Source organism: Phytophthora cinnamomi, assembly GCF_018691715.1.
Source record: "Phytophthora cinnamomi strain GKB4 chromosome Unknown Contig14, whole genome shotgun sequence".
NCBI classification, from domain to species: domain Eukaryota; phylum Oomycota; class Peronosporomycetes; order Peronosporales; family Peronosporaceae; genus Phytophthora; species Phytophthora cinnamomi.
In genome coordinates, this window is record NW_027150947.1 from 146427 (window position 1) to 165706 (window position 19280).

The following is a 19280-nucleotide window of genomic DNA, read 5'->3' on the forward strand; positions in this document are numbered from 1 at the left end:
AGTGGCTTGAAGCCACTTGTGCGTGTAACCCCGTTACAGAGTCACTGGAGGTGTTGCTAGCCTCGGTGGTGCCTGGTGTGGTGCTATCGACTTGTCACTCGAGGCGCGCTGCGATGTGCGGTCTGGCTTCGTTAGCCTAGTTTCGGACTTTGTAGCGTAATCCTGTGAAACTCGATCAAAGCGCTGCTGCACCTTCGCGTGCATTAATATCAAATCAAAGAGGAAAACATCATCAGATTTGCAGTCGCGCCTCTCCAAATCGATAAGCCGCGTAATCTGGGCCTTCAGAACCGGCGGCTTTAAATTTTCGACCAACAAACAGCAACGCGACTTCATTCGGTTCTTCTAGCCGGTATCAGCCTCGTTATCATCCCCAATAAGACCGTGCAGGTCATTGTCCTCCACAATCCCGTTGAAGTCCTCGTAGTAGCGAAAGATGAGCGCTTCACAGTCGTCAATCGACAGGTCCATCCGCAGCTTCTGGCGGAACCGAGACGTGACGTCTGGTACAAATTCATTCTTGAGCGTACGACATCAAGCCTGTACCGCTCCCATGATGTCCGCGTCAGTCACAGAGGCTACAGGCTTCTTTAGCACATAGGTAGCCAAGCGTCGCAGCATCTTCCGCTTGATAGAGCCTTTTACAATATCCACCACGTTCTCGAACGTCTCGCCAGTGGTGGCGTATCTTTTCCACGTAGCGTTTCCACTCACGGTGCCACTTAATCAGGGCCGAGTGATCCCGGCTGGACAGCTCGGGCGCACAAATCACTTCTAAAATCTGCTGAGGTAGTGCCATCTCCACATCACCGTCGGAGTCTACCGTGAATCCCGGCATAGCTGAAGTCCACTTCAACCGAAGCTTACGCGAACTTGGTCGAACCGCACTTAGGAGAGTACCGAACTTTGCCCGTTCGTCCTTAGACTACGTAACTGGGTAATCTTGATTTCAGCGCCGACAGGAAACCTACAGTCGCCACGCGCACCGAAGCGATCAACAAACTCACGCTTCGAAGAGCACAAAGCTAGCTTTGTCCGAATACCCGGGGTTGTTTCCAAAGAGGAAAGTTAATTAATGAAGAAAAAAAACAGCAAACAAATTCGAGGTCCTGAACTAACCTCCCTCCTACAGCCTCCTCGTGTTCTTGTCCAGGCCCAACCTCCATGCACTCGTGGGCGCGTGCCTCCGCCCACTTCGTGCTTGTGCCGCGTGCATCAAATCCAGTAGAACTTCCTGCCGCAATCCCCACCATAATTTGCATGCACCTTGGCGCGTGCCCTAGTGCTTCGAGCTCCTGTCATTGACTCGCAGTGGAGCACACAGGATATTGACGCTGTGGCCGAGTACAGACTTGAACTCGGACCGTAATCCTGGCGATACTTGATGTTAACTAATTCCAATACAAATTTTAAAAATGATACTACATTGAATAGGATGACAAATTTTGGGGTTACGCCCCGATCCCTACGCTAGTATTTCAAATCCTTGCTTCATTTTGGGGGGATAATATATGGAGCTCGAGGTTACGCAGCTCGTGGTACCAAAAAAAGTCATTTGTGTAAATGGGTAGCACAAATTAAGGTACCACCAAAAATCGGTCAACGGTGTGTAGACTATAAACATTAAATGAGTAGCCGCTGCATATTTCTGTTTGCTAAAACCGTTAAACAAGGTTGTTGCACTTCAGCTGGGGGCCCATTTTTTTCTACTCGATAGTTTTTTTCCTTGGAGGATAAGATCTGTGTGGTTAAACTAATAACCTGACTAATCCGCAAACAATGTTAAGAAATAGCCCTCTGTGGTATCGCTGTGCCACAAGGTGAAATCCCTTGATGTCGCGAGCCTGTCATGTTATCAAAACTAGAGGCGATGCTATGCTCTGGGAGGCTTCCATTGTGCAGGTTGTGGAGCAGGCTTGAGCTATACAAAATGAAATTTGCTCGTGGGATACGTTTCAAATGATGCAGCACCTCAACGCTAAAAATACCGCCAAGCTTGTCGCTCAATCGAAAACAAAATCATATTAATGTCGGAGCGCATCTTGGTTTATGGATTTCACAGCGTCGACATATAGAGATGGATAACAAGCATAAAATTACTTAATTAATACGTAACCCCCCCCCCCCCAACCCGAGGCCTTTCGGTTGCGCCCATTAACCGAATCCCTAGACACGATTATTTTTATTCCAAGGATGGGCTTCCACAGTGAAATCAACATATTGGGTAACGTGTCCTTTTCAAAGTCGGGACGGCACCCGACCCCTAGCTCTTCGTCAGCTTCCTTATCGTGTATACCGGCTACAACGTGTCTCCGCGATAACGGATAATACATGATAACACGTACATCGTGTCTTTTCGTGATAGGTAACGAGCACTGTCTAGCCAAAGACGGAGCAATCGATGAGTATTTAGCGCACAGATTTGTTGACGTAACGGCAGATGGTGTTGCACAATCACGACAAGATAATTGTAACGGGGTTACACACACAAGTGCCAATAGTCACTTGTGCATGACAACAGTCACTAGTGCGTGACGATAGTCATTGGTGGTTCTAACAGACAGATGTCAGTTAGAAGATAGATACGTCCTCACACTGGTGTAAGTCACACCAATGGCTACATTGAAGTGGGCCACCACAATGAGTGGGCCACACATACCCAAAAGATCCTATTGGTAGAAAACAGCATATTTCTACCAATCAGAGACGTACATGTCAACGGGCCAGCCGCTGTCAACCCCTTTCATAGATGATAAACAGTTTTAGCAGATTTAGGAGGAAGATCAATTTACGAACAATACAGTTCTCATTTTACCTTAACTAAGTCACTTGGAGTCTTTATTTGATTTATATTATACTTGTGTACTCAAGTATAATTAATTCAAATTATTAATAAACAAGTTATTACTAAGTACTTACGCTTCTTCATACACGCAGCGCGACGTGTAAGCTAAAGTAGTTCGCCAAAGTAGGCCCACTACAAGGGTTAATGCCCTGCACTTCAAGGACCGCCCATGCCCTTGGATGTCCCGAAGGCGTAACTTATTGGCATAGCTCGCCGAGATGACACTGATATTCGCTCCCGTATCCAGCAGGATCCGGGTGCATACATGCTCAACATCTCCCTTGACTAGGGCTCTCGTCCGCTTCCTTCGGTCGTACCGCTGAGACGACCACCACCCCAGCCTTTCGCCCGGCAGTAGCCTGACGTTGAGGGAACGCCCCCGGAGTGCCTGTTCGGTCTGGACCATACTAGCGATCGTTTTTAGGTGGCCTGCTCACCGCTGCCTACGGTACTAGCTCCAGCACTCTTCTACTCACCGAGGCGTCCGCATCTATCATATCCAATTTTCGTCGCTTTCACATAATCATCGGTCTTATTCACATCGTCGGGCTATTCGCTGTTGCCCGTGAACGCAAACAAATAGTCTGCATATACAGCTGGTTCAGCTAACTGTGGCAGCCCGATTGGGATTAACTCAGTTTCAGTTGGCGGGCTGCCTAGTTTAATGACATCCGAACGCCAGGCTTTGCAGCTCTGGGGTGAGATCCTCCTTATCGACCTTCGACCGTAGCAGTGTAGTGAGCTGTTGGAGTGCTTCGCACTTTCCGCGTCGTGAACTTGCTTGCACAACTTGTACCTCCGGTAGCAGAAATGTGGCGAGTGTGATTGGCTACCGCATGCCGCACACGGTCCGTACTGACGCCTGTTGTCTCGGTCACGGCTGAATTGGGAACTCCCTCCCTTGAAGCGTCGGTTGTCAGACCGAGCGAGGGTTCCGTTAGCGGCGGCTTTCCTTTCGGCGTTGTTGGCAGCGGCGACCCGCCCGCTGGCCTCGCCCGAGTCAAAGTCTCGGTCGGAGCTCCCGTCGGAGTGCCAGTCGCTTCTGTGCTCGGACCCTCCGCCACTGCAATCATCTGAGCTGTCATCATCGTGACGGTGCGGGTCCTGGGTGTTTCCCCGTTGTCCTACAGAGCCTTTGGAATACCACGCGGCGTCCATATCCGCCAGCGCGTCCACAAGGGTGATCCTCGACCTGTACGGCGACTCGTTACGCCGTTATCGTCGACTGTCGTCGTCCCGGCGCCCACGTCGGCGGTCGTCATCGTCGCGATAGCGTCGGTCGTTTCGATAGCCGCCCTAGGAATCCTCGGTCGACCGGCTGTAGCGTTGGCGACAGTCATCTTGGGTGCGTGAACGGCGGAACGAGGATTCCCGAACGGATTTCCACTCACGGCGGCGTAGGATGTCGTTAATCATCTCTTCCACGTCGTGAATGTTCTTGACCCGGACATTGCATAAGCGCTCCTCCAACCTTCGGTCGTCTCAAGTGTCGAGGAAGTGCTCGACGTGGCCCTTCGCGTCGTGGCCTCCGTTCTCGAGCTGAACTCCAGCGTTGCGCGCGTACCCCTTCAGTTTGTTGAGGTAATAACATACATGTTCCTTATCCTCTCGTTTGGCGGGGTAGTACCGGGCCTTGACCGACTGGGCGAACTTCGAACAGTAGTACCTGATGAAAGCATCACTTAGTTGTTTCCCCGTGCGCCTTGTCTTGCGCGGCAGTTGCCGATACCAGTGTAGGGCTCCTTCCCTGAGAGTTAATTCGAAGGCCACACACCACTCGTTGGGGGCGTAAGCATTCCCTTCATCTCATATATCAAGGTCGGCAGCCACTGCATGGACTTCTCGCTCGTGTTCCGCATGCCGTAGAACGCCTTGATGTTCTCCGGGGGAAGGTGTGTGGCAATCCCAAACCTCGGAGTGGTGCTCTGGCTGTCCACTGCACTCAACTCCCTCAGTTGGCGAGCCCACTCCGCCGTCAAATCCCCATCGTGGTAATCGGGGATGAGGGAATCATCGTCGCTGCTGGGTGCGTCGTCACGTAAATCGTAGCGTCGGTTACTCCTCCAGTCATTACCCCTCCGAGTAGTGGGTGTAGCCTACGAAGACTCGGCTTCCCGAGCAATTCGTTCGGTACGGTCAGCCGACCTAGGGGTCACCATGTGCGAGTCTTGCTTACACGGTGATGCCTCGCCCGACGCTGCAAAACCTCCCCGCGGTGTTCGTTTGGCCGAATCCTTTCGGGGTGTCGCTGGCAGCGGAACCTTCGACGGGTCCACCGCCTCCGCCACCGAATGTGGCGGCGGCCTTTGCCTAGGTCCGTTGTCCCAAATGCAGTCCGCAATTTCTTCTTCCATTTCAACAGTGCCGTGCTAGCGTCGGACAGCGTCCAATCGCCGAGCGAGGTATCCGAGGGGTGGTCGAGTGCTCATTGAATCGATAGGCATCGCGAGCACTCCTCCCAGGTCCATCTAGATTGCCTGGCGATCTGCTTTCGGGTCGAACAGTTGCATCCATTCGCTATTCGCCTTCATCAGCTCGAGTCATCGGCCTAAGGCCTTATTGGCGGCCGACTTTGAGTGGAGGACGGGTTCCGGTGGCTCGTGAGGATCCGCCTCCAGCGGCTTCCGACGCCTGACGACCATCGGTGCCGTCGTCGCTGTCGTTGTATGCTGGTTCGGGCCTCGGCATGTCATTAAAAGTCTCGGAGACGTCGCGTGTAATCGACTTCGGCCCTCCACTGCGGCGTGCCGACACCACTGCTGCATCCGAAGCCTCGGACGCGGCAACCCCAGCTTCCAAGTCGTCTTCTTCATCGCCCTCCGTGGCGACCGAGGAGTCAATGGCCGAGTCGTAGCTCACCGAGCGCTCATCAATTGCCTCCATCCAATACGTCGGTGTGGTCGCAAACGAACTCCCGGAGTGCCCCTGAGACTCGGTGCGCGTTGCGCTGGACTTGGCCGGCGTTGCTGGTAGCCGCTGACTTGACTCCCTTCGCTATCTTCTTCTTCTTTTTCCTTTCGCTTCCTATTTTCTTCTCTTCCTATTTTTTTGTTGGTTGGACTGAGACCTACATCAACCAAGACACACAGGAGGTCACACCAATCCCGGGTCGCGCCAGTTATAGTGATGTAATTCCACTAAAAGCCTCGCTACCGTTCAGTACGAGGTTCACCAACAACACACGCGTTCCCGATAGGGTCAGCGATTGTTGGATCAATACCTGAAGACCAGGTACGGCGGGTCGGTTGCAAGCACTTCAGTGCGTCAAGGTTATCTTCGGTCAACCCAAAACCTGCACCGCTTAGCCACGAGCGAGGGCTAGGATGCAATATAGCGCTCTCGCGCAACCCCCTGCGATCCCTCAGAATAAACGGTATCGGCTGGTAAGGCCTAATACAGAGGGGGCCGAGGTAATCCTCGGTCGGTAGGTACATACACTCGCGTCTCACAAATATAGAGTGAACGACTATATAAAGTCGCTCCAGCCTCCGGTCACGCCAACTCTTGGCCTAGCCTAGGTGAACTCTCGGTCAAGTAACCTTAAGTTCCCCAACAGGCGTCCCCCACGCAGCCGAGCGTGTCCAGGCACTACAATAAGCTAGCTACCCTTACCGTAGTCGGGCTTGACCCTAGTTGGCTTTTGGGGGGAAACGGCTCTTTATTTCTGAGTATCAAGAGGTCCTGAGGACCTCTGCGTGCCATCTTATGGCTAGTCCTATGTCGCTATACATATATCTAATATAAACGAGTCTCAACGAGACAACCTCGGACTCATCAGATGGTGACCGAGACTTCGCGAATAAGTACGACCGGGTCTACACTCCTAAGTCCGACTGTATCAAAATATTGGTACAGTCAAACCTGTTTATATGAGGCCCCGTTGGTGGCCATCTACAACAATGACTCATATAAAATGGACTCAGTTAAAAAAAATATGTGGTGCACGTAAAGAAATCGCGCATAATTCGCTGCTGCTTTGCCTTCACCGTAGTCTCCCGAACCAAAGCGGTCACGGTCTGTAAAGCTCTTCGTTCTCTATCAGTCTGCTCTCCGCATTGAAGCAGAAATGCAGACAGCTCCATGCAGTGTCTCAAAGCGATGGCAGGTTGAATTGTGGGTTCCTGGTCCTCCTCCTCTTCCTCCTCCTCCTCCTGCTCGTCCTGCGAAACTCCATCACTTCCTGCTGCTTCGTCCACTATCACATCTGGCTCGTGCGCAGGCACGTCCTCGTCCACTGCCAGATACTCACTAGCGCTCACAACGCCCTCCCACTTCGATAAAATCGCTGTCAAATCCACTCAGCGAGCATGGGGTTGTTCATGCCAGGATTCTGCTTGAGCTTTAGGTGCACTTGGAGCTTTTGTTCTAGCGTCAGACAGGTGCGAGGAGACATTGCGAGGGAAGGGGTCTTGCGTTGGGCGTTGGGCGTTGAGCAGTGGGGGCTTTGAAGAGTGTGTGGTCGTGAACAGTGTGAATCAAATAAGCAGGTTAGACCTAATTTGGTCCTCCAAAATGTGACTCATATACCTTGTATACATATAAACAGCGGTTATACAAAAACTAAATAGAATATTTGGTAGCAACAAAGCTTGCATCAAATAAATGACAAGGCTCAAATAGGGAGGATCATATAAACAGGTTTGACTGTACAGGCTGAATGCCAGTCCTCGGCCGGGTTGTATTGTGCGTTCTACTCCAAATTGGATTGGGCGATTCGTTACTTGCTCCGGGTAAATCGCTCGGGCAATCGGTCAACCTACCATTCAACATAGAGAACATTTCTCAAGAGAGGTTGTCAGTGTCGCATTTTGCACATGGCACCATGGCTGCTGCAACACGAACTCGAGCGCCGCCTCGGACGACAGCGAGATCACGCGAGTGCGGAACAGCTTCACGTAGCGATGGTCGGACGCGACTCTCGCCGCGTGTGTCGCCTTATCCTGCGCGTATTCGTACGCCAACGCGACGTACATCGCCGGCCTCAGCAGATTCATTCCCACCTCGACGACGTACACCTCCTACCCTAGCCTGGTCCACGCCTCAGCAGAGCACATCTACAGTCCCAGCACGGCGCACACCAACTCGAACACCTTCGTCCACTCGGTCGACTCCAGAACTTGGTTCATCACGATCTCCTCGAGAGAGGACTCCACTTCCGACAGCTGCAAAGCCCAGTACAGCACAAGCACCGCTCCTGTCGAGACCGCTCCTGCTTATGTCTTTGATCCAGCGCACTCTCAGCAACAACCAACCCGACTTCTGGTACAACGCGTTTATCTCGAGCACAAGGTTCACTCCAAGCATCGGCAGCTCTTGACCCAATACGCTCTCTGCATGGACCAGCTCGAAGCCGGACAGCTCCAGCCCCTGATCCGTCACGTTCTTCTAATGCGCTAGCTTTAGTACACCCAGCTCCAGCTGCACGTACAGTACAAACCTCACAAACTTATCTCCCTAGGTCGACCCCGCGAGCTGCATCACCGGTTGAGCAACCCGAGCGTCACCAGGCGTTGATTGCACCTACGGCGCCGCACACTGGATCGCATCAATTTAAATTTAGTGGTTCGACCTACCATTAAATCCACGATTAGCCAGCGAGATTCATCAGGTTATGTTCTCGAGAATTTTGCAATGAATGGAGCTACATTCAATGAAATTATGCACAAGATGTGGGAGAAGTTTGGTCATCGCGTTAAAGGACAAGCCGTGAAACACGATGGCAATTGGTCCGTCGAAGTTTCAACAGAGGCGCAGTGGTTCAAGGTGATGCAGCTCAAGTTAAATAACCACCTTGTCGACAGCACCAAGACTGATATGGCTTGGAATCAGTGGCTAGTTTCATCAACTTAGATGACTTCGAGAATGCGGAATAGCGAGTTGCCTGGATCCTAGTTGATGCATTCCTCTCTCACTCTAAATCCTAATTAGTCTTCTCTGTTGTCTGGACTACACCCGCCTGTCTAAATATCTGGAACTTGTCGATTTTTCAATGACACGGGGCGGTTAGGGTCGAGATATCCCTGGGCCTTCCAGCCGCAATGTTCAATTACCCTCGTCATGTTGAATTCCTCAAATCGACGAAATGTCTGGACTGCAAACGGCAAAAGGTCTCGTCCGCTCGACTCATTGTAATGACGCTGAAACGACTTCTTCACGTACCCGATCATATACTCAATCGGGTTGAAGAACGGACAGTAAGTAGGTAGAAATATAGGAACGATGCCGATACTTCTTAGAAAATGGACAATTTCAGGGTGTCTGTGTATCGAAGCATCGTCCAGGATTCACACAGAATGTGTACCAGGATATCGACGAGTTCACTTCTCCACGGTTTAAGTAGGCGAAGTCTTGACAGCACTTTACAAACTCAACGCGGTCAAATGTTCCTCAGTGTCAAAATAATCAATCAGACCACGCGCACCGATGAAGGCCAACATCGACACCCTGGGTTTGCGTTGAAAGTCGCCCCTAATTGCAAGCTTCTCTCCTTTGAGTGAGTACCCGCGCTTCCTGATCATGTTTCGATTGTCGAATGAAACTTCATCTAGGAACACTAAATTGTGTCGATTTGAGCTAACTCATCTATAAAGCGGAAAATGTCTTGCTCTTTGATGTACATTGCACGTCTTTCTAGCACCTTCCACGTCATCCCGTACTCGTGAAAGATGCGCCAAATGGATGACTTGGAGATCGCGAAATGATGGGCTTGCATGAAGGCATCTTGAGCTTCGTCTAAGTAGGCGAGTGGATTTTGCTTTAAAAACCACACAGCCATTCTCTGTAAGCAACTGTGAACTTCTTATTGATGGACTTCGTCGCTCGTTCAAAGGTCCCAGTAGCATCGTAAACGCGAATCCAGTTGCCAATTGTTGTCTCGCACTTGTTGTACACATGCGCAAGCTCCTTACGAGAATAACCGAGGTTGTAGAACCCATACAGACAATGTAGCACTGTGTTCGGATATGCATGCTGCTTGGTGACGGCGTCTTGCATGCTTGGTGGAGGTAGGCAACGCCAGTACACTACATCAATAGAACACGAAGGTTTGCATTCAGACAGTGATTAATTAACCAGTCATGACACGGGAGCTAGTCTAGAAGGATGCACTTACGCTTCTTGACGAAGGGAGGGGTGCGCGTTTTGCGCATGAGTGTACGGAAGCAGACTGTGGACGGAGCTGCGCTGCAGTGATCTATGCTTGGCGCAATTCCGCAGTGCGGGATCCGCACTCTTCAACTGCAACTGCTCCTGGCCAATCACATCGCGTCGTAGATTTGGGAACGATTCGACCAATCGGGCACGACAGACAAATTTGGCCGGAATTGACAATATTAGACCAGCCGAGGCAACTGTCACTACTCGTCGCTGTGCCGCAGGGAAAGTACACAGTCAATCGCCGGTCGGAGTTCCATTTCACCGAAAACCCCGAGACCTTGCGATGGCAACTGCAACCGGGTCTACCGGTGCAATTTCCGGCGGCGTTGCCTCCCCACACCATCAACATCAGACTTCTGAGAGAGTAGGAGCGTCATATCGTCAATGAACCCCACACAGCCCTTGAATTCTGTGGCTGCCATTCGCCTGGATCTCATCTTGCGAATGCGCTTGTTAGGCCACTTTGATGCGAGGTCGTTCAAAGATTCCAAGTCACGCGTCGTGTAGAGAACACATGTCCCTTTACCGATTCCCCATAGCTTGAGCGTCTTTCCGAGCGAGACGCCATTCCCGTAGGTTCTAAGGCGATGCAAGCAGCAGTGCGACGTCAGCAGTGGATGAGGAATATCGTTGTGAAAGCCGGTGTGCTCTTCAGCCTCAAAGAGCATAAACAGAAACGACGCTTTTGACATGCGCGTAGCTGCCGGAAGCTGTCGACGGGCAAATTGAAGAAGTAGTTAATCGCAATGTCACGGCTTTTGTCGTAGAGCTGGCGCTAGAAAGGCATCGGTTGACCTCAGCCAGCATCAGCACTTCAGCGAGATCGTCCGTCGGTGTATCCATCCTCAGACCTTAATCCACGCCGAGAATAGAGGCCAACGAGATCTCTTTGTCAATGTCAAACAGACAATCGAGAAACAGGAAGTCTTCGTAGTCCTCCTCGTCGAGCGCCGCCGCCGCCATGCCGTTGATGAGGTCCGCAATGAGCTGTCGGCGGTAGGAGACGCGAGGTATAGCTGTTGTGCTCAAGCGTCGAAGTTTCGGGCTTGTGCAGAGTGTTTGTACGATAGAAATGACCGGAAGAGCCCGATACAGGTCAATGACAGGTCAGGTCAATGCAGGTCAAGTCACAGCTGTTGCATCAGATGGTGTACGACTATTGGAATACACATCAATCCGTTAAAAGTACTACAGTACTACTGTACATGTGGAACATGCACTAATGTAACCCCACAAAAGTGTGGAAGTGCACCGACGTACACAAGCTCTATTAGAGGCGAGTCCTAAGAATCAACTCTAAACGCGCCGTCATCAAGCTAGCAAACGCCTCGTTTCCAACAATTTAATCGTTGAAATTACCATCGTTGGCATGATTCTGCTGTTTCGTGATTATTGGGTGTTGAAGTGTAGATGTAGCACTTTAGAAATGGTACCCCGGTGCAAACATTGCTCGGTTGGCTTCTGTGTTTCGCTAGCTATGCATGTTCACACTAATACAACAATTCTATCAGAGCCGATTCGTAATTTATGAGTGTAAAGTTTCCGGCAGTGGCATAATTCTGCCGTTTCGTGATTATAGGGTGTTGAAGTGTAGATGTAGCACTTTAGAAATGGTACCCCGGTGCGAACATTGCTCGGTTGGCTTTTGTATTTGCTATTAACGTTACTACGGATTCGTGCTAGTCAAAAATACTCTTATTGCGAGATAAGTACTCTCGGAAGTGTCTGACCTCGATGTTATTGTATAATAATAGCGGCCCGGGATTTCCCCGGTCGATTCAGCGTTTTTGGGTTCAATTTGCATCTTCCGCTACATCATTCGGATGAAGGTCCATCTAGCGGTCTGGTTTTATACTGAAACGAAGGGCAACGCGTATGCCCGTGCCTATGCCAAGAAAAGAAAGCTCTTTGACTCTGACCAAAAACGTATTCAAGACTCCAAGTGGCTTCGTGGTCGTGGTGGTCAACGACTACGAGAAGCATGGCTGAAGCTTCCGAAAGCTGCTAAAAAGCGTTGGTTCGCAGTTCATCCGGATCATGATTTCAAAGGAGAGTTCAACGGAATTCAAGATGACAGGAAATCGAGGAAAAAACCGGAAGGGGCTGCTCAAAATGGAACCGCAAATCAAGAAGAGAGCCATCAACCGTCTCGGGCAGACACCAGTACACGGAATTTACCTCTACGACAGACCAATGTCGATCGAGAGCCTCAAGGAAGCAAAGTGCTCAAGAAAAAAATGCAGCTTTTGAAGAAACATCGGTCAACCTACCATCAAGTAGTTTGTGAGGAAGAGAATCTGCGAGTAGATACGGCATACAATCGCGGAAACATGACCGGGGTGATCACTTCTCTAGCTTCGGGCGTTCAAAACGCCATCCTGCTTGCTCGCGCGAAGGATAACTGTCAGACCCCCGAAGCCGTTTTCAAAGCCGTGTGTACAAGAGTTTCTGACGTTCTTGCTGGAGCTCTGTCGGCTGCGACGTCATCACCGGATCCAGATTACAGCAGCGATGCTCCTTCTCCTGAGTTTGCTTCCGCCAGAATTATGCAAGCAAAGAGGAACTACCAGGAGAGTCTCGAAGACATACGCCAACACCTGCGCGATGAATTGTCAGTGGAGGACCCAGATCCGCCTGTACTACTGCCAAACCACCGCTTCTTTGGAAGATTTCCTGCATCGTCGAATGTGTAAGATAAGAAATATATTCATGCATTTACTGTAGGATTTTGCAGGAAATATACCTATGAGAAATACATCCACCTCAGCTTGGAATCGATCACCAGCGCTGCTGATCTTAACTATCTCCAATCTCGTCGTAGTATCCTTGAAGATTCTGGATGTGGCTTAAATCACCAGTCGTCACGCGTTGTAAACGCCGCCATATGACGTTCCTGGGATCTGCTCGAATAGTGTAGTCACCTTCCTCATCGCTTGAGTCTTCGTAAGAATCAGCCGCAGAAATAATCTCAACATCTGCATTTGGAGTTGTATCAGGGAGCACCACCGGTGTTGGCAGATGAATCGGAAGTCGCTTGGGGGCTAAAGCTCTTCCGATGTCGATGTCATACTTCAAATGTGCGTAACGTCTCGCAAGTTTCTCCAATCCAACTACGAAATCGGGCAAGTTAGGATGCGGTACTGGAAATGCTGCATTCATTTCACGATTGAATCTCTCTAAAGGGTTGTTTGTACGGCTCACCGCGTCCCGGCGAATCGGCTCGATATTCCAGAAAACTGGTGGAAATCTTTCTATCCAGGTTTTTTCAAAGTATCTCCAGAATTTTGCCCATGGAGAAGATGAAAGAGAAATACCCCCCGCCGCACATTTTCGGGCAATAGTAGATTTAACCCACGCAATACCCTTGGGTTTGACCTGTTCCTGCTTAATTACTGTGAGCATATCCAGCACGCCAGCTCTCATGGCGATCTTGCATTCACGATCCGAAATGCCATACGCTTTCATTTTGCGTCTGGAAGCCTGTTTAAAGTGAAACAAGCAGCCAACAATGTTTGTGTCAGGGAAATGATCCCGGATCGCCCGAATCAATCCCGCTTCAAAATCACAGTAGATGAATTCCGGATCCATAGCGTAGTCAGTCTCGTCCAACACCAATCTCATTGCGTGAAAATACATCGCATATTTCTTGGATGTACACAAAACGAAAGCAGCCGGGAAGTATGCCTTCGTGGGGCGATCATACGTCGAAAAAATCACGCACTGTTTAAACTTTGGTGGAACTGTTCGAAACGTACCATCTACAAACACGTTTGTCTTCTTCTGCTTAAGCATGTTCAATAGTGAGGGATGGCCCCAACCCAACAACCGCTCACGCTTTTTGCTTTGCTTGTCGTAGTACGAGTAGTGGAACATCATGAAGTTTGTTTCAGTAGCTGCTCCCGAGTCGTCCAGAACGTGACACCACGGTGAAGTCTCAATTTGACCGTACACCGACCCGCCAAACTCCTCGGTACGGGCACGGTTTACTCGGCGCAAGACCTCTTCCCTACGCAAACCGGTGAAAGATACGTTCGTATCTGCAATTCCGTAAAACTTAGCTCGCACTGCGTCCCAGATTGCGTTCCGGGTTGCGGTAGATGTTACAGCCAGATGGTCAACGTACCGCTTCATTTCTTCAGATACGTCAACATGTGTGTTGGGAGGTGAAGATTCATTTCCATCTGGGAGTGCACCACGACCACATGTGTGCGGCTCGAAGTTAATGTATCGCTCCCCACTAACCACATACTGACATTTTCCCTTGCAACCATGACGACCCCGGTAATGACTACAGCGCAAGAATATTTTGTTACGATTCTTGTTCGATATCGTGTATTTGTATCCACCAACCCACACATTTGTCCGTCCGGTTCGCCGGCCGGTTGCTGTCAGAGTTGTCTGTATCCGGTCGCTGATCAAAATGGGCCGCCAAATTCGTGATTATGTTTGGAGGATTCATAGCGCGTAATTCCTCATCACCTTCGTCGAATCTGAATTCAAAGTCCTCGTCAAAATTCGAGGGAGTACTCGATACGGACTGCGTGTGCGCGTCCAAATTTCCATTTGTCTGAGAAATCTCTAACGGGAGGGGGTTCAAGATAAACTGCATCGTGCAAGCCAAACTCCTAGTTGTATTCACTTGATTTTCGGAGACATTCGCCCTATCAGCGATATCACTCTGTAACTGGCCTCCATCTTGTGCTTGCGCTAGATCCACGACATCAAAACACACGGCGAATGTGAGCTATGAAAAAATTGGCACTTCAACTCTATTCACATTACCTGAATCCACCCGCCGGTTTCTCAGATTTTGAGGTCTGGCAGGTGATCGGCGCCGCGCCCTCCTTCCATTTTCTCCGGTACGCCGGGCTACCCCACGATTTCTACGGGAGCGCAGCTCCATCTGTTGATATTGTGCGAAACCACGAATGCGCTGTAGCGCCTCTTAAGCTAGTGTCCGTTTCATAACCAATATGAGATATACGAGATTTTAGTTTTTCCATCAGGAGATCAGCTCCGATACAATTGTTGTATTAGTGTGAACATGCATAGCTAGCGAAACACAGAAGCCAACCGAGCAATATTCGCACCGGGGTACCATTTCTAAAGTGCTACATCTACACTTCAACACCCTATAATCACGAAACGGCAGAATTATGCCACTGCCGGAAACTTTACACTCATAAATTACGAATCGGCTCTGATAGAATTGTTGTATTAGTGTGAACATGCATAGCTAGCGAAACACAGAAGCCAACCGAGCAATATTCGCACCGGGGTACCATTTCTAAAGTGCTACATCTATACTTCAACACCCTATAATCACGAAACGGCAGAATTATGCCACTGCCGGAAACTTTACACTCATAAATTACGAATCGGCTCTGATAGAATTGTAGTATGAATGTGAACATTCTTATTATATACAGCAGAGCCCTATCATAGCAATATTTTCAATGGCGTATCTGTTGGAATATCATGTCGAACTGATATGACACGTTTGTGGACATTCAAATCACAAAGATCATAAGGATTATTCAGTAAAATTTAAAATCTTTATTTTTTAATATATGTTCGAGCATGAGCAATACTTAGCCTGCGCTTTTTCGATCTCTGCCCGGCGTGTGCGCCATCAGTGCTCTTCTTCGCAAATTCTGGATTCTTGGCCATCACGTCTTCCGTAAAAGCCTTTACTTCATTCCTTAACATTCGTGAATTAAAGGCTCGTCCATCCATCGCGCAATAGGCCCCCAGCACTTGAGTCCATGAAGTGTCCGAATTTTTACGAGTACCCGTGTTCGCCTGAGTGGCGTATAGATAGGAAAATAATTTATCCTCTCGAAGAATAAATAAAAAATCCGTCTATGATACCCCATTGCTTCGTGGGAGGTGTCCCAGGTGCGTAGCCAAGAATTACAGAATGGTACACTAATGGACCGACATAAACCACATCACCAGGACGCTGCACGATGATCACGGTGTTTGGATATGAAGTCATTCTGTTGAAAGCCTCGTTATCACATCCAAACGAAAACAATTTCGCACTTTTAAAGTCCTTGAAAGCAATCCAAATTTTAAATGTGTGTTGTAGAGAGGGTGGTATATAGGCCAAAACTCGTCCAGCATCCATGTGCCCAGGACTCTCCCTATTACCAGCTTGTAGCCAACACTCTCTAGCGAAACAATATCCTTGGTTTAATTCCAAGCGAAAAGCGTCTTTGTATGCACCGATGTGCCACGTACACTGATCGGGTGGCGCGCTTTGCACCTGCCTTCTGGTGACCATAGCGCGCTGGTGAATTAAAGTCGGTACGTCATCGGTACCCAAGGCTTCGTAAAGATGAGCAGGTGTCTTAGGAATTGGCGTAAGTTTTTCCGAAAGGACAATCTTGTGATGAGCATCACGAAATACCAGTAATGGATTTTTGGTTGAGTTTAGTGTCGATAGGGTGAATTCGGTGTCGCAATAAAAGCTAATGGAGTCGTCAAGTTTAGCTGCAATAAGCTCACGGTTGTAGTTTACACTACCAAGTTCTCCATCCAAAACAATCTGCTTTAACGTATGTAAATCATCCAACGACAACATTTGTTTGTGGACTAGCTAGACAAATCTGCATAGCGATATATTAAAATGAGCAAAAACAAAATTCTTTGCCTCGCGTTATATTTCGTACCTTGCACAAGCTGTACAGCTAGGTAGAAAGCGAGACGGCTCTGGGAACCACTGACACGGTGGCACACTCACGTGAGTCCGACCAAATGCGTGTGTTCGTTCTATTTGTGCTTCAACATTTATTACACACTAAGCAAATGTCTTTTTTTGGCTGACATATGATGTGTATGTGTAGAGGCCCAACCAAATGTCTATTGACCTATCCAACCAGATGTCTATTGACCTATCTAGACCTGACCTGGCATTGACCTCTTTCGGAGGCTATCAAATGACCTGTTATCTCATATCTGACCGGGTGATATTTTGAGAATAGTTTGATCATTTTGTGGACGCTCAAGTCGTGATATTTTTTGCACCATTTGCCAATTCTGACCCCCCCCCCCCTATTACACTCCTGGCCAAATTAACCACCCACTCTCTTAAGTGTAACTCACTCAACGTTTACGCTCTGGCGCTGCGCTTTGGATATGTTGTTCCTGGCGTATGCATTAGCACGGTGTTTGTGCTAACAACGCAGTTTTGCGGTTTGAGGTGTAGCTCCCAAACAATAAACCGATTTGTCAAAGTGGCCCAAATTTCCGGCCACTCTCACCATATTTAAACCAAGTCAAATGCACTAAAATGATTGTAGCTATGCTCCTTAATTGCTGTCCAACCACGGAATTGATGGACGATAGCATCGTTGCTGTTAGCTTATTTGGGTAGTCTTCATTCGCGGTCATTCCATGGTTTGCCAGTGTGGCTGAGAGACGAGGAGAGAGGGCGTATGTGCGGGCTGATGGAAGGAGGGTTCTCAATTAGAACCACTGCAAGGATTCTAACTCAGTCAAGCGTGCTCGAGCAGCACAACGTCGAAACCGCCGCCAGCCAGGCCGCAAGCCGATCGTGTCGGAGCGACTGGAGCGACTGCTGCTGCGCAACGCGCGACGTGCGGCGACCGCCAAGGACGACGGTGCGGCGACAATATGGCAGCGGTTCGGTGATTTTTTGGGGCTCCTTTAGTGCCAAGGGCAAAGTCGGTGCTATCCGGCAGACAAGCTTGCTTCAACATACTACATCTACACGGTATCACAGTTTTTGATGCCCTATGCTCATCGAAACTAAGGTGTAGAGTTTGTCTACCAACAAGACAACGCATCGATCCATACGTCTAAGGAGACCACGGAGGTTTTCGAGGAGCAGGAGATCAACTTGCTCGAATGGCATGCCCGCTCACCCGACCTGACCCTATAGAAAATCCATGGGCGCTGTTCGCTTGGTAGGTGTACCTAAATGGACGGCAGTACGCGAATATTGGTGGGCTAATTAGTTCTGTCTTATCTGCGTGGAATTTCATCGATCATGCGACGCGAGTGAGGTTGATTGAGTCGATGCCGCGACGCTGCATCGAAGTGATTGAGAAGGCAAATCACACTAATACAATCATTTTAGTACATGTGTCTTGGTTTAACTATGGTGACAGTGCCGGAGGTTTGGGCCACTTTGACAAATCGGTTTATTGTTTGGGAGCTACACCTCAAACCGCAAAACTGCGTTGTTAGCACAAACACCGTGCTAATGCATACGCCAGGAACAACATATCCAAAGCGCAGCGCCAGAGCGTAAACGTTGAGTGAGTTACACTTAAGAGGGTGGGTGGTTAATTTGGCCAGGAGTGTATACATGTATCTCGGGTCGGTGCTTTATCCGGGATACAGTATAAGAGCATATCCGCTCTTTATGACCTCGCAGCAGAAGAGCGGACCTACGGTTAAAGAGCATCATACGATGGAAAAAGCATGTTTACTCTAACAGTCAAACACAGAGTAAACATTGCCCTTGGCAGGCCACAGCAGGTATTAATAGGTACAGATTTCGCACTGACATCCTAATCAACTACCTTCGAATTATCGCTTGAAATGGCTGTAGTAGTCCCTTCAAATGTCCCGTGCGGTAAAGATTTTGTTTGATTATTGGTAGATTGGGTATCCAGCTACTATCCCACATATATATATATATTATATAACCGAGAAATAATAGTCGCGACTATTTCTGGAAGTTACCGCTTATTTCACAAATTGTTTTGACGGTAGTCGGTGATCCAGTATGCCGCCACACGCATTCGATACCCTTGTATTGCACTACAGTCGATGATAATGCTCTAGCAGAGCTGTGTGGAAAGAGAACCGCTTGTTGCCCACAAGATTTAGCAAAACATACTTTTAAACTGCGCTCTGGGTTGTGTCATAGTGAGATCACTCCACTGTTCCCACGTCACATAATGCATACCTACCGTAGTTTTAACTTACTGTGTGACACACACACACAGTGTGTATCACTCCAAGTGGCGACAAACAGTCGACCGCCATACAGTGGGGCCCACTCCCCTGACAGAGGGGGAGCAGTACCCACGATTTGTCTCGCTTTATCACCATCAGTCATTCCTGAATTTTCTCCAAAGAGGCCGTGTCAAGTACATTGACGATGCATCCACCCACAACTTCCCAGTCGCTCAATTCCTCGCCGGTTCAACTTGTTCGATCGCACTCGCTCGAGTTCGAGCCCAACAGTCTCGAGTCTGAGCTCGATTACGCTGAACTAGACCTTGACATCCATACCGCAGCTCAA

General features: G+C 49.3%; 1 protein-coding gene across 1 annotated transcript; it reads right to left on the reverse strand.

Moving 5' to 3' along the window:
* Positions 1–345: 345 nt before the first annotated feature.
* On the reverse strand, positions 346–10963 carry IUM83_01048 (uncharacterized protein; the record flags this gene model as incomplete). The annotated part of the gene is made up of 3 exons (XM_067924876.1): positions 346–503; positions 10527–10579; positions 10881–10963. The coding sequence occupies 3 exons, from the start codon at positions 10961–10963 to the stop codon at positions 346–348; spliced, it is 294 nt and encodes a 97-aa protein (XP_067797539.1).
* Between the last annotated feature and the right edge of the window lie 8317 nt (positions 10964–19280).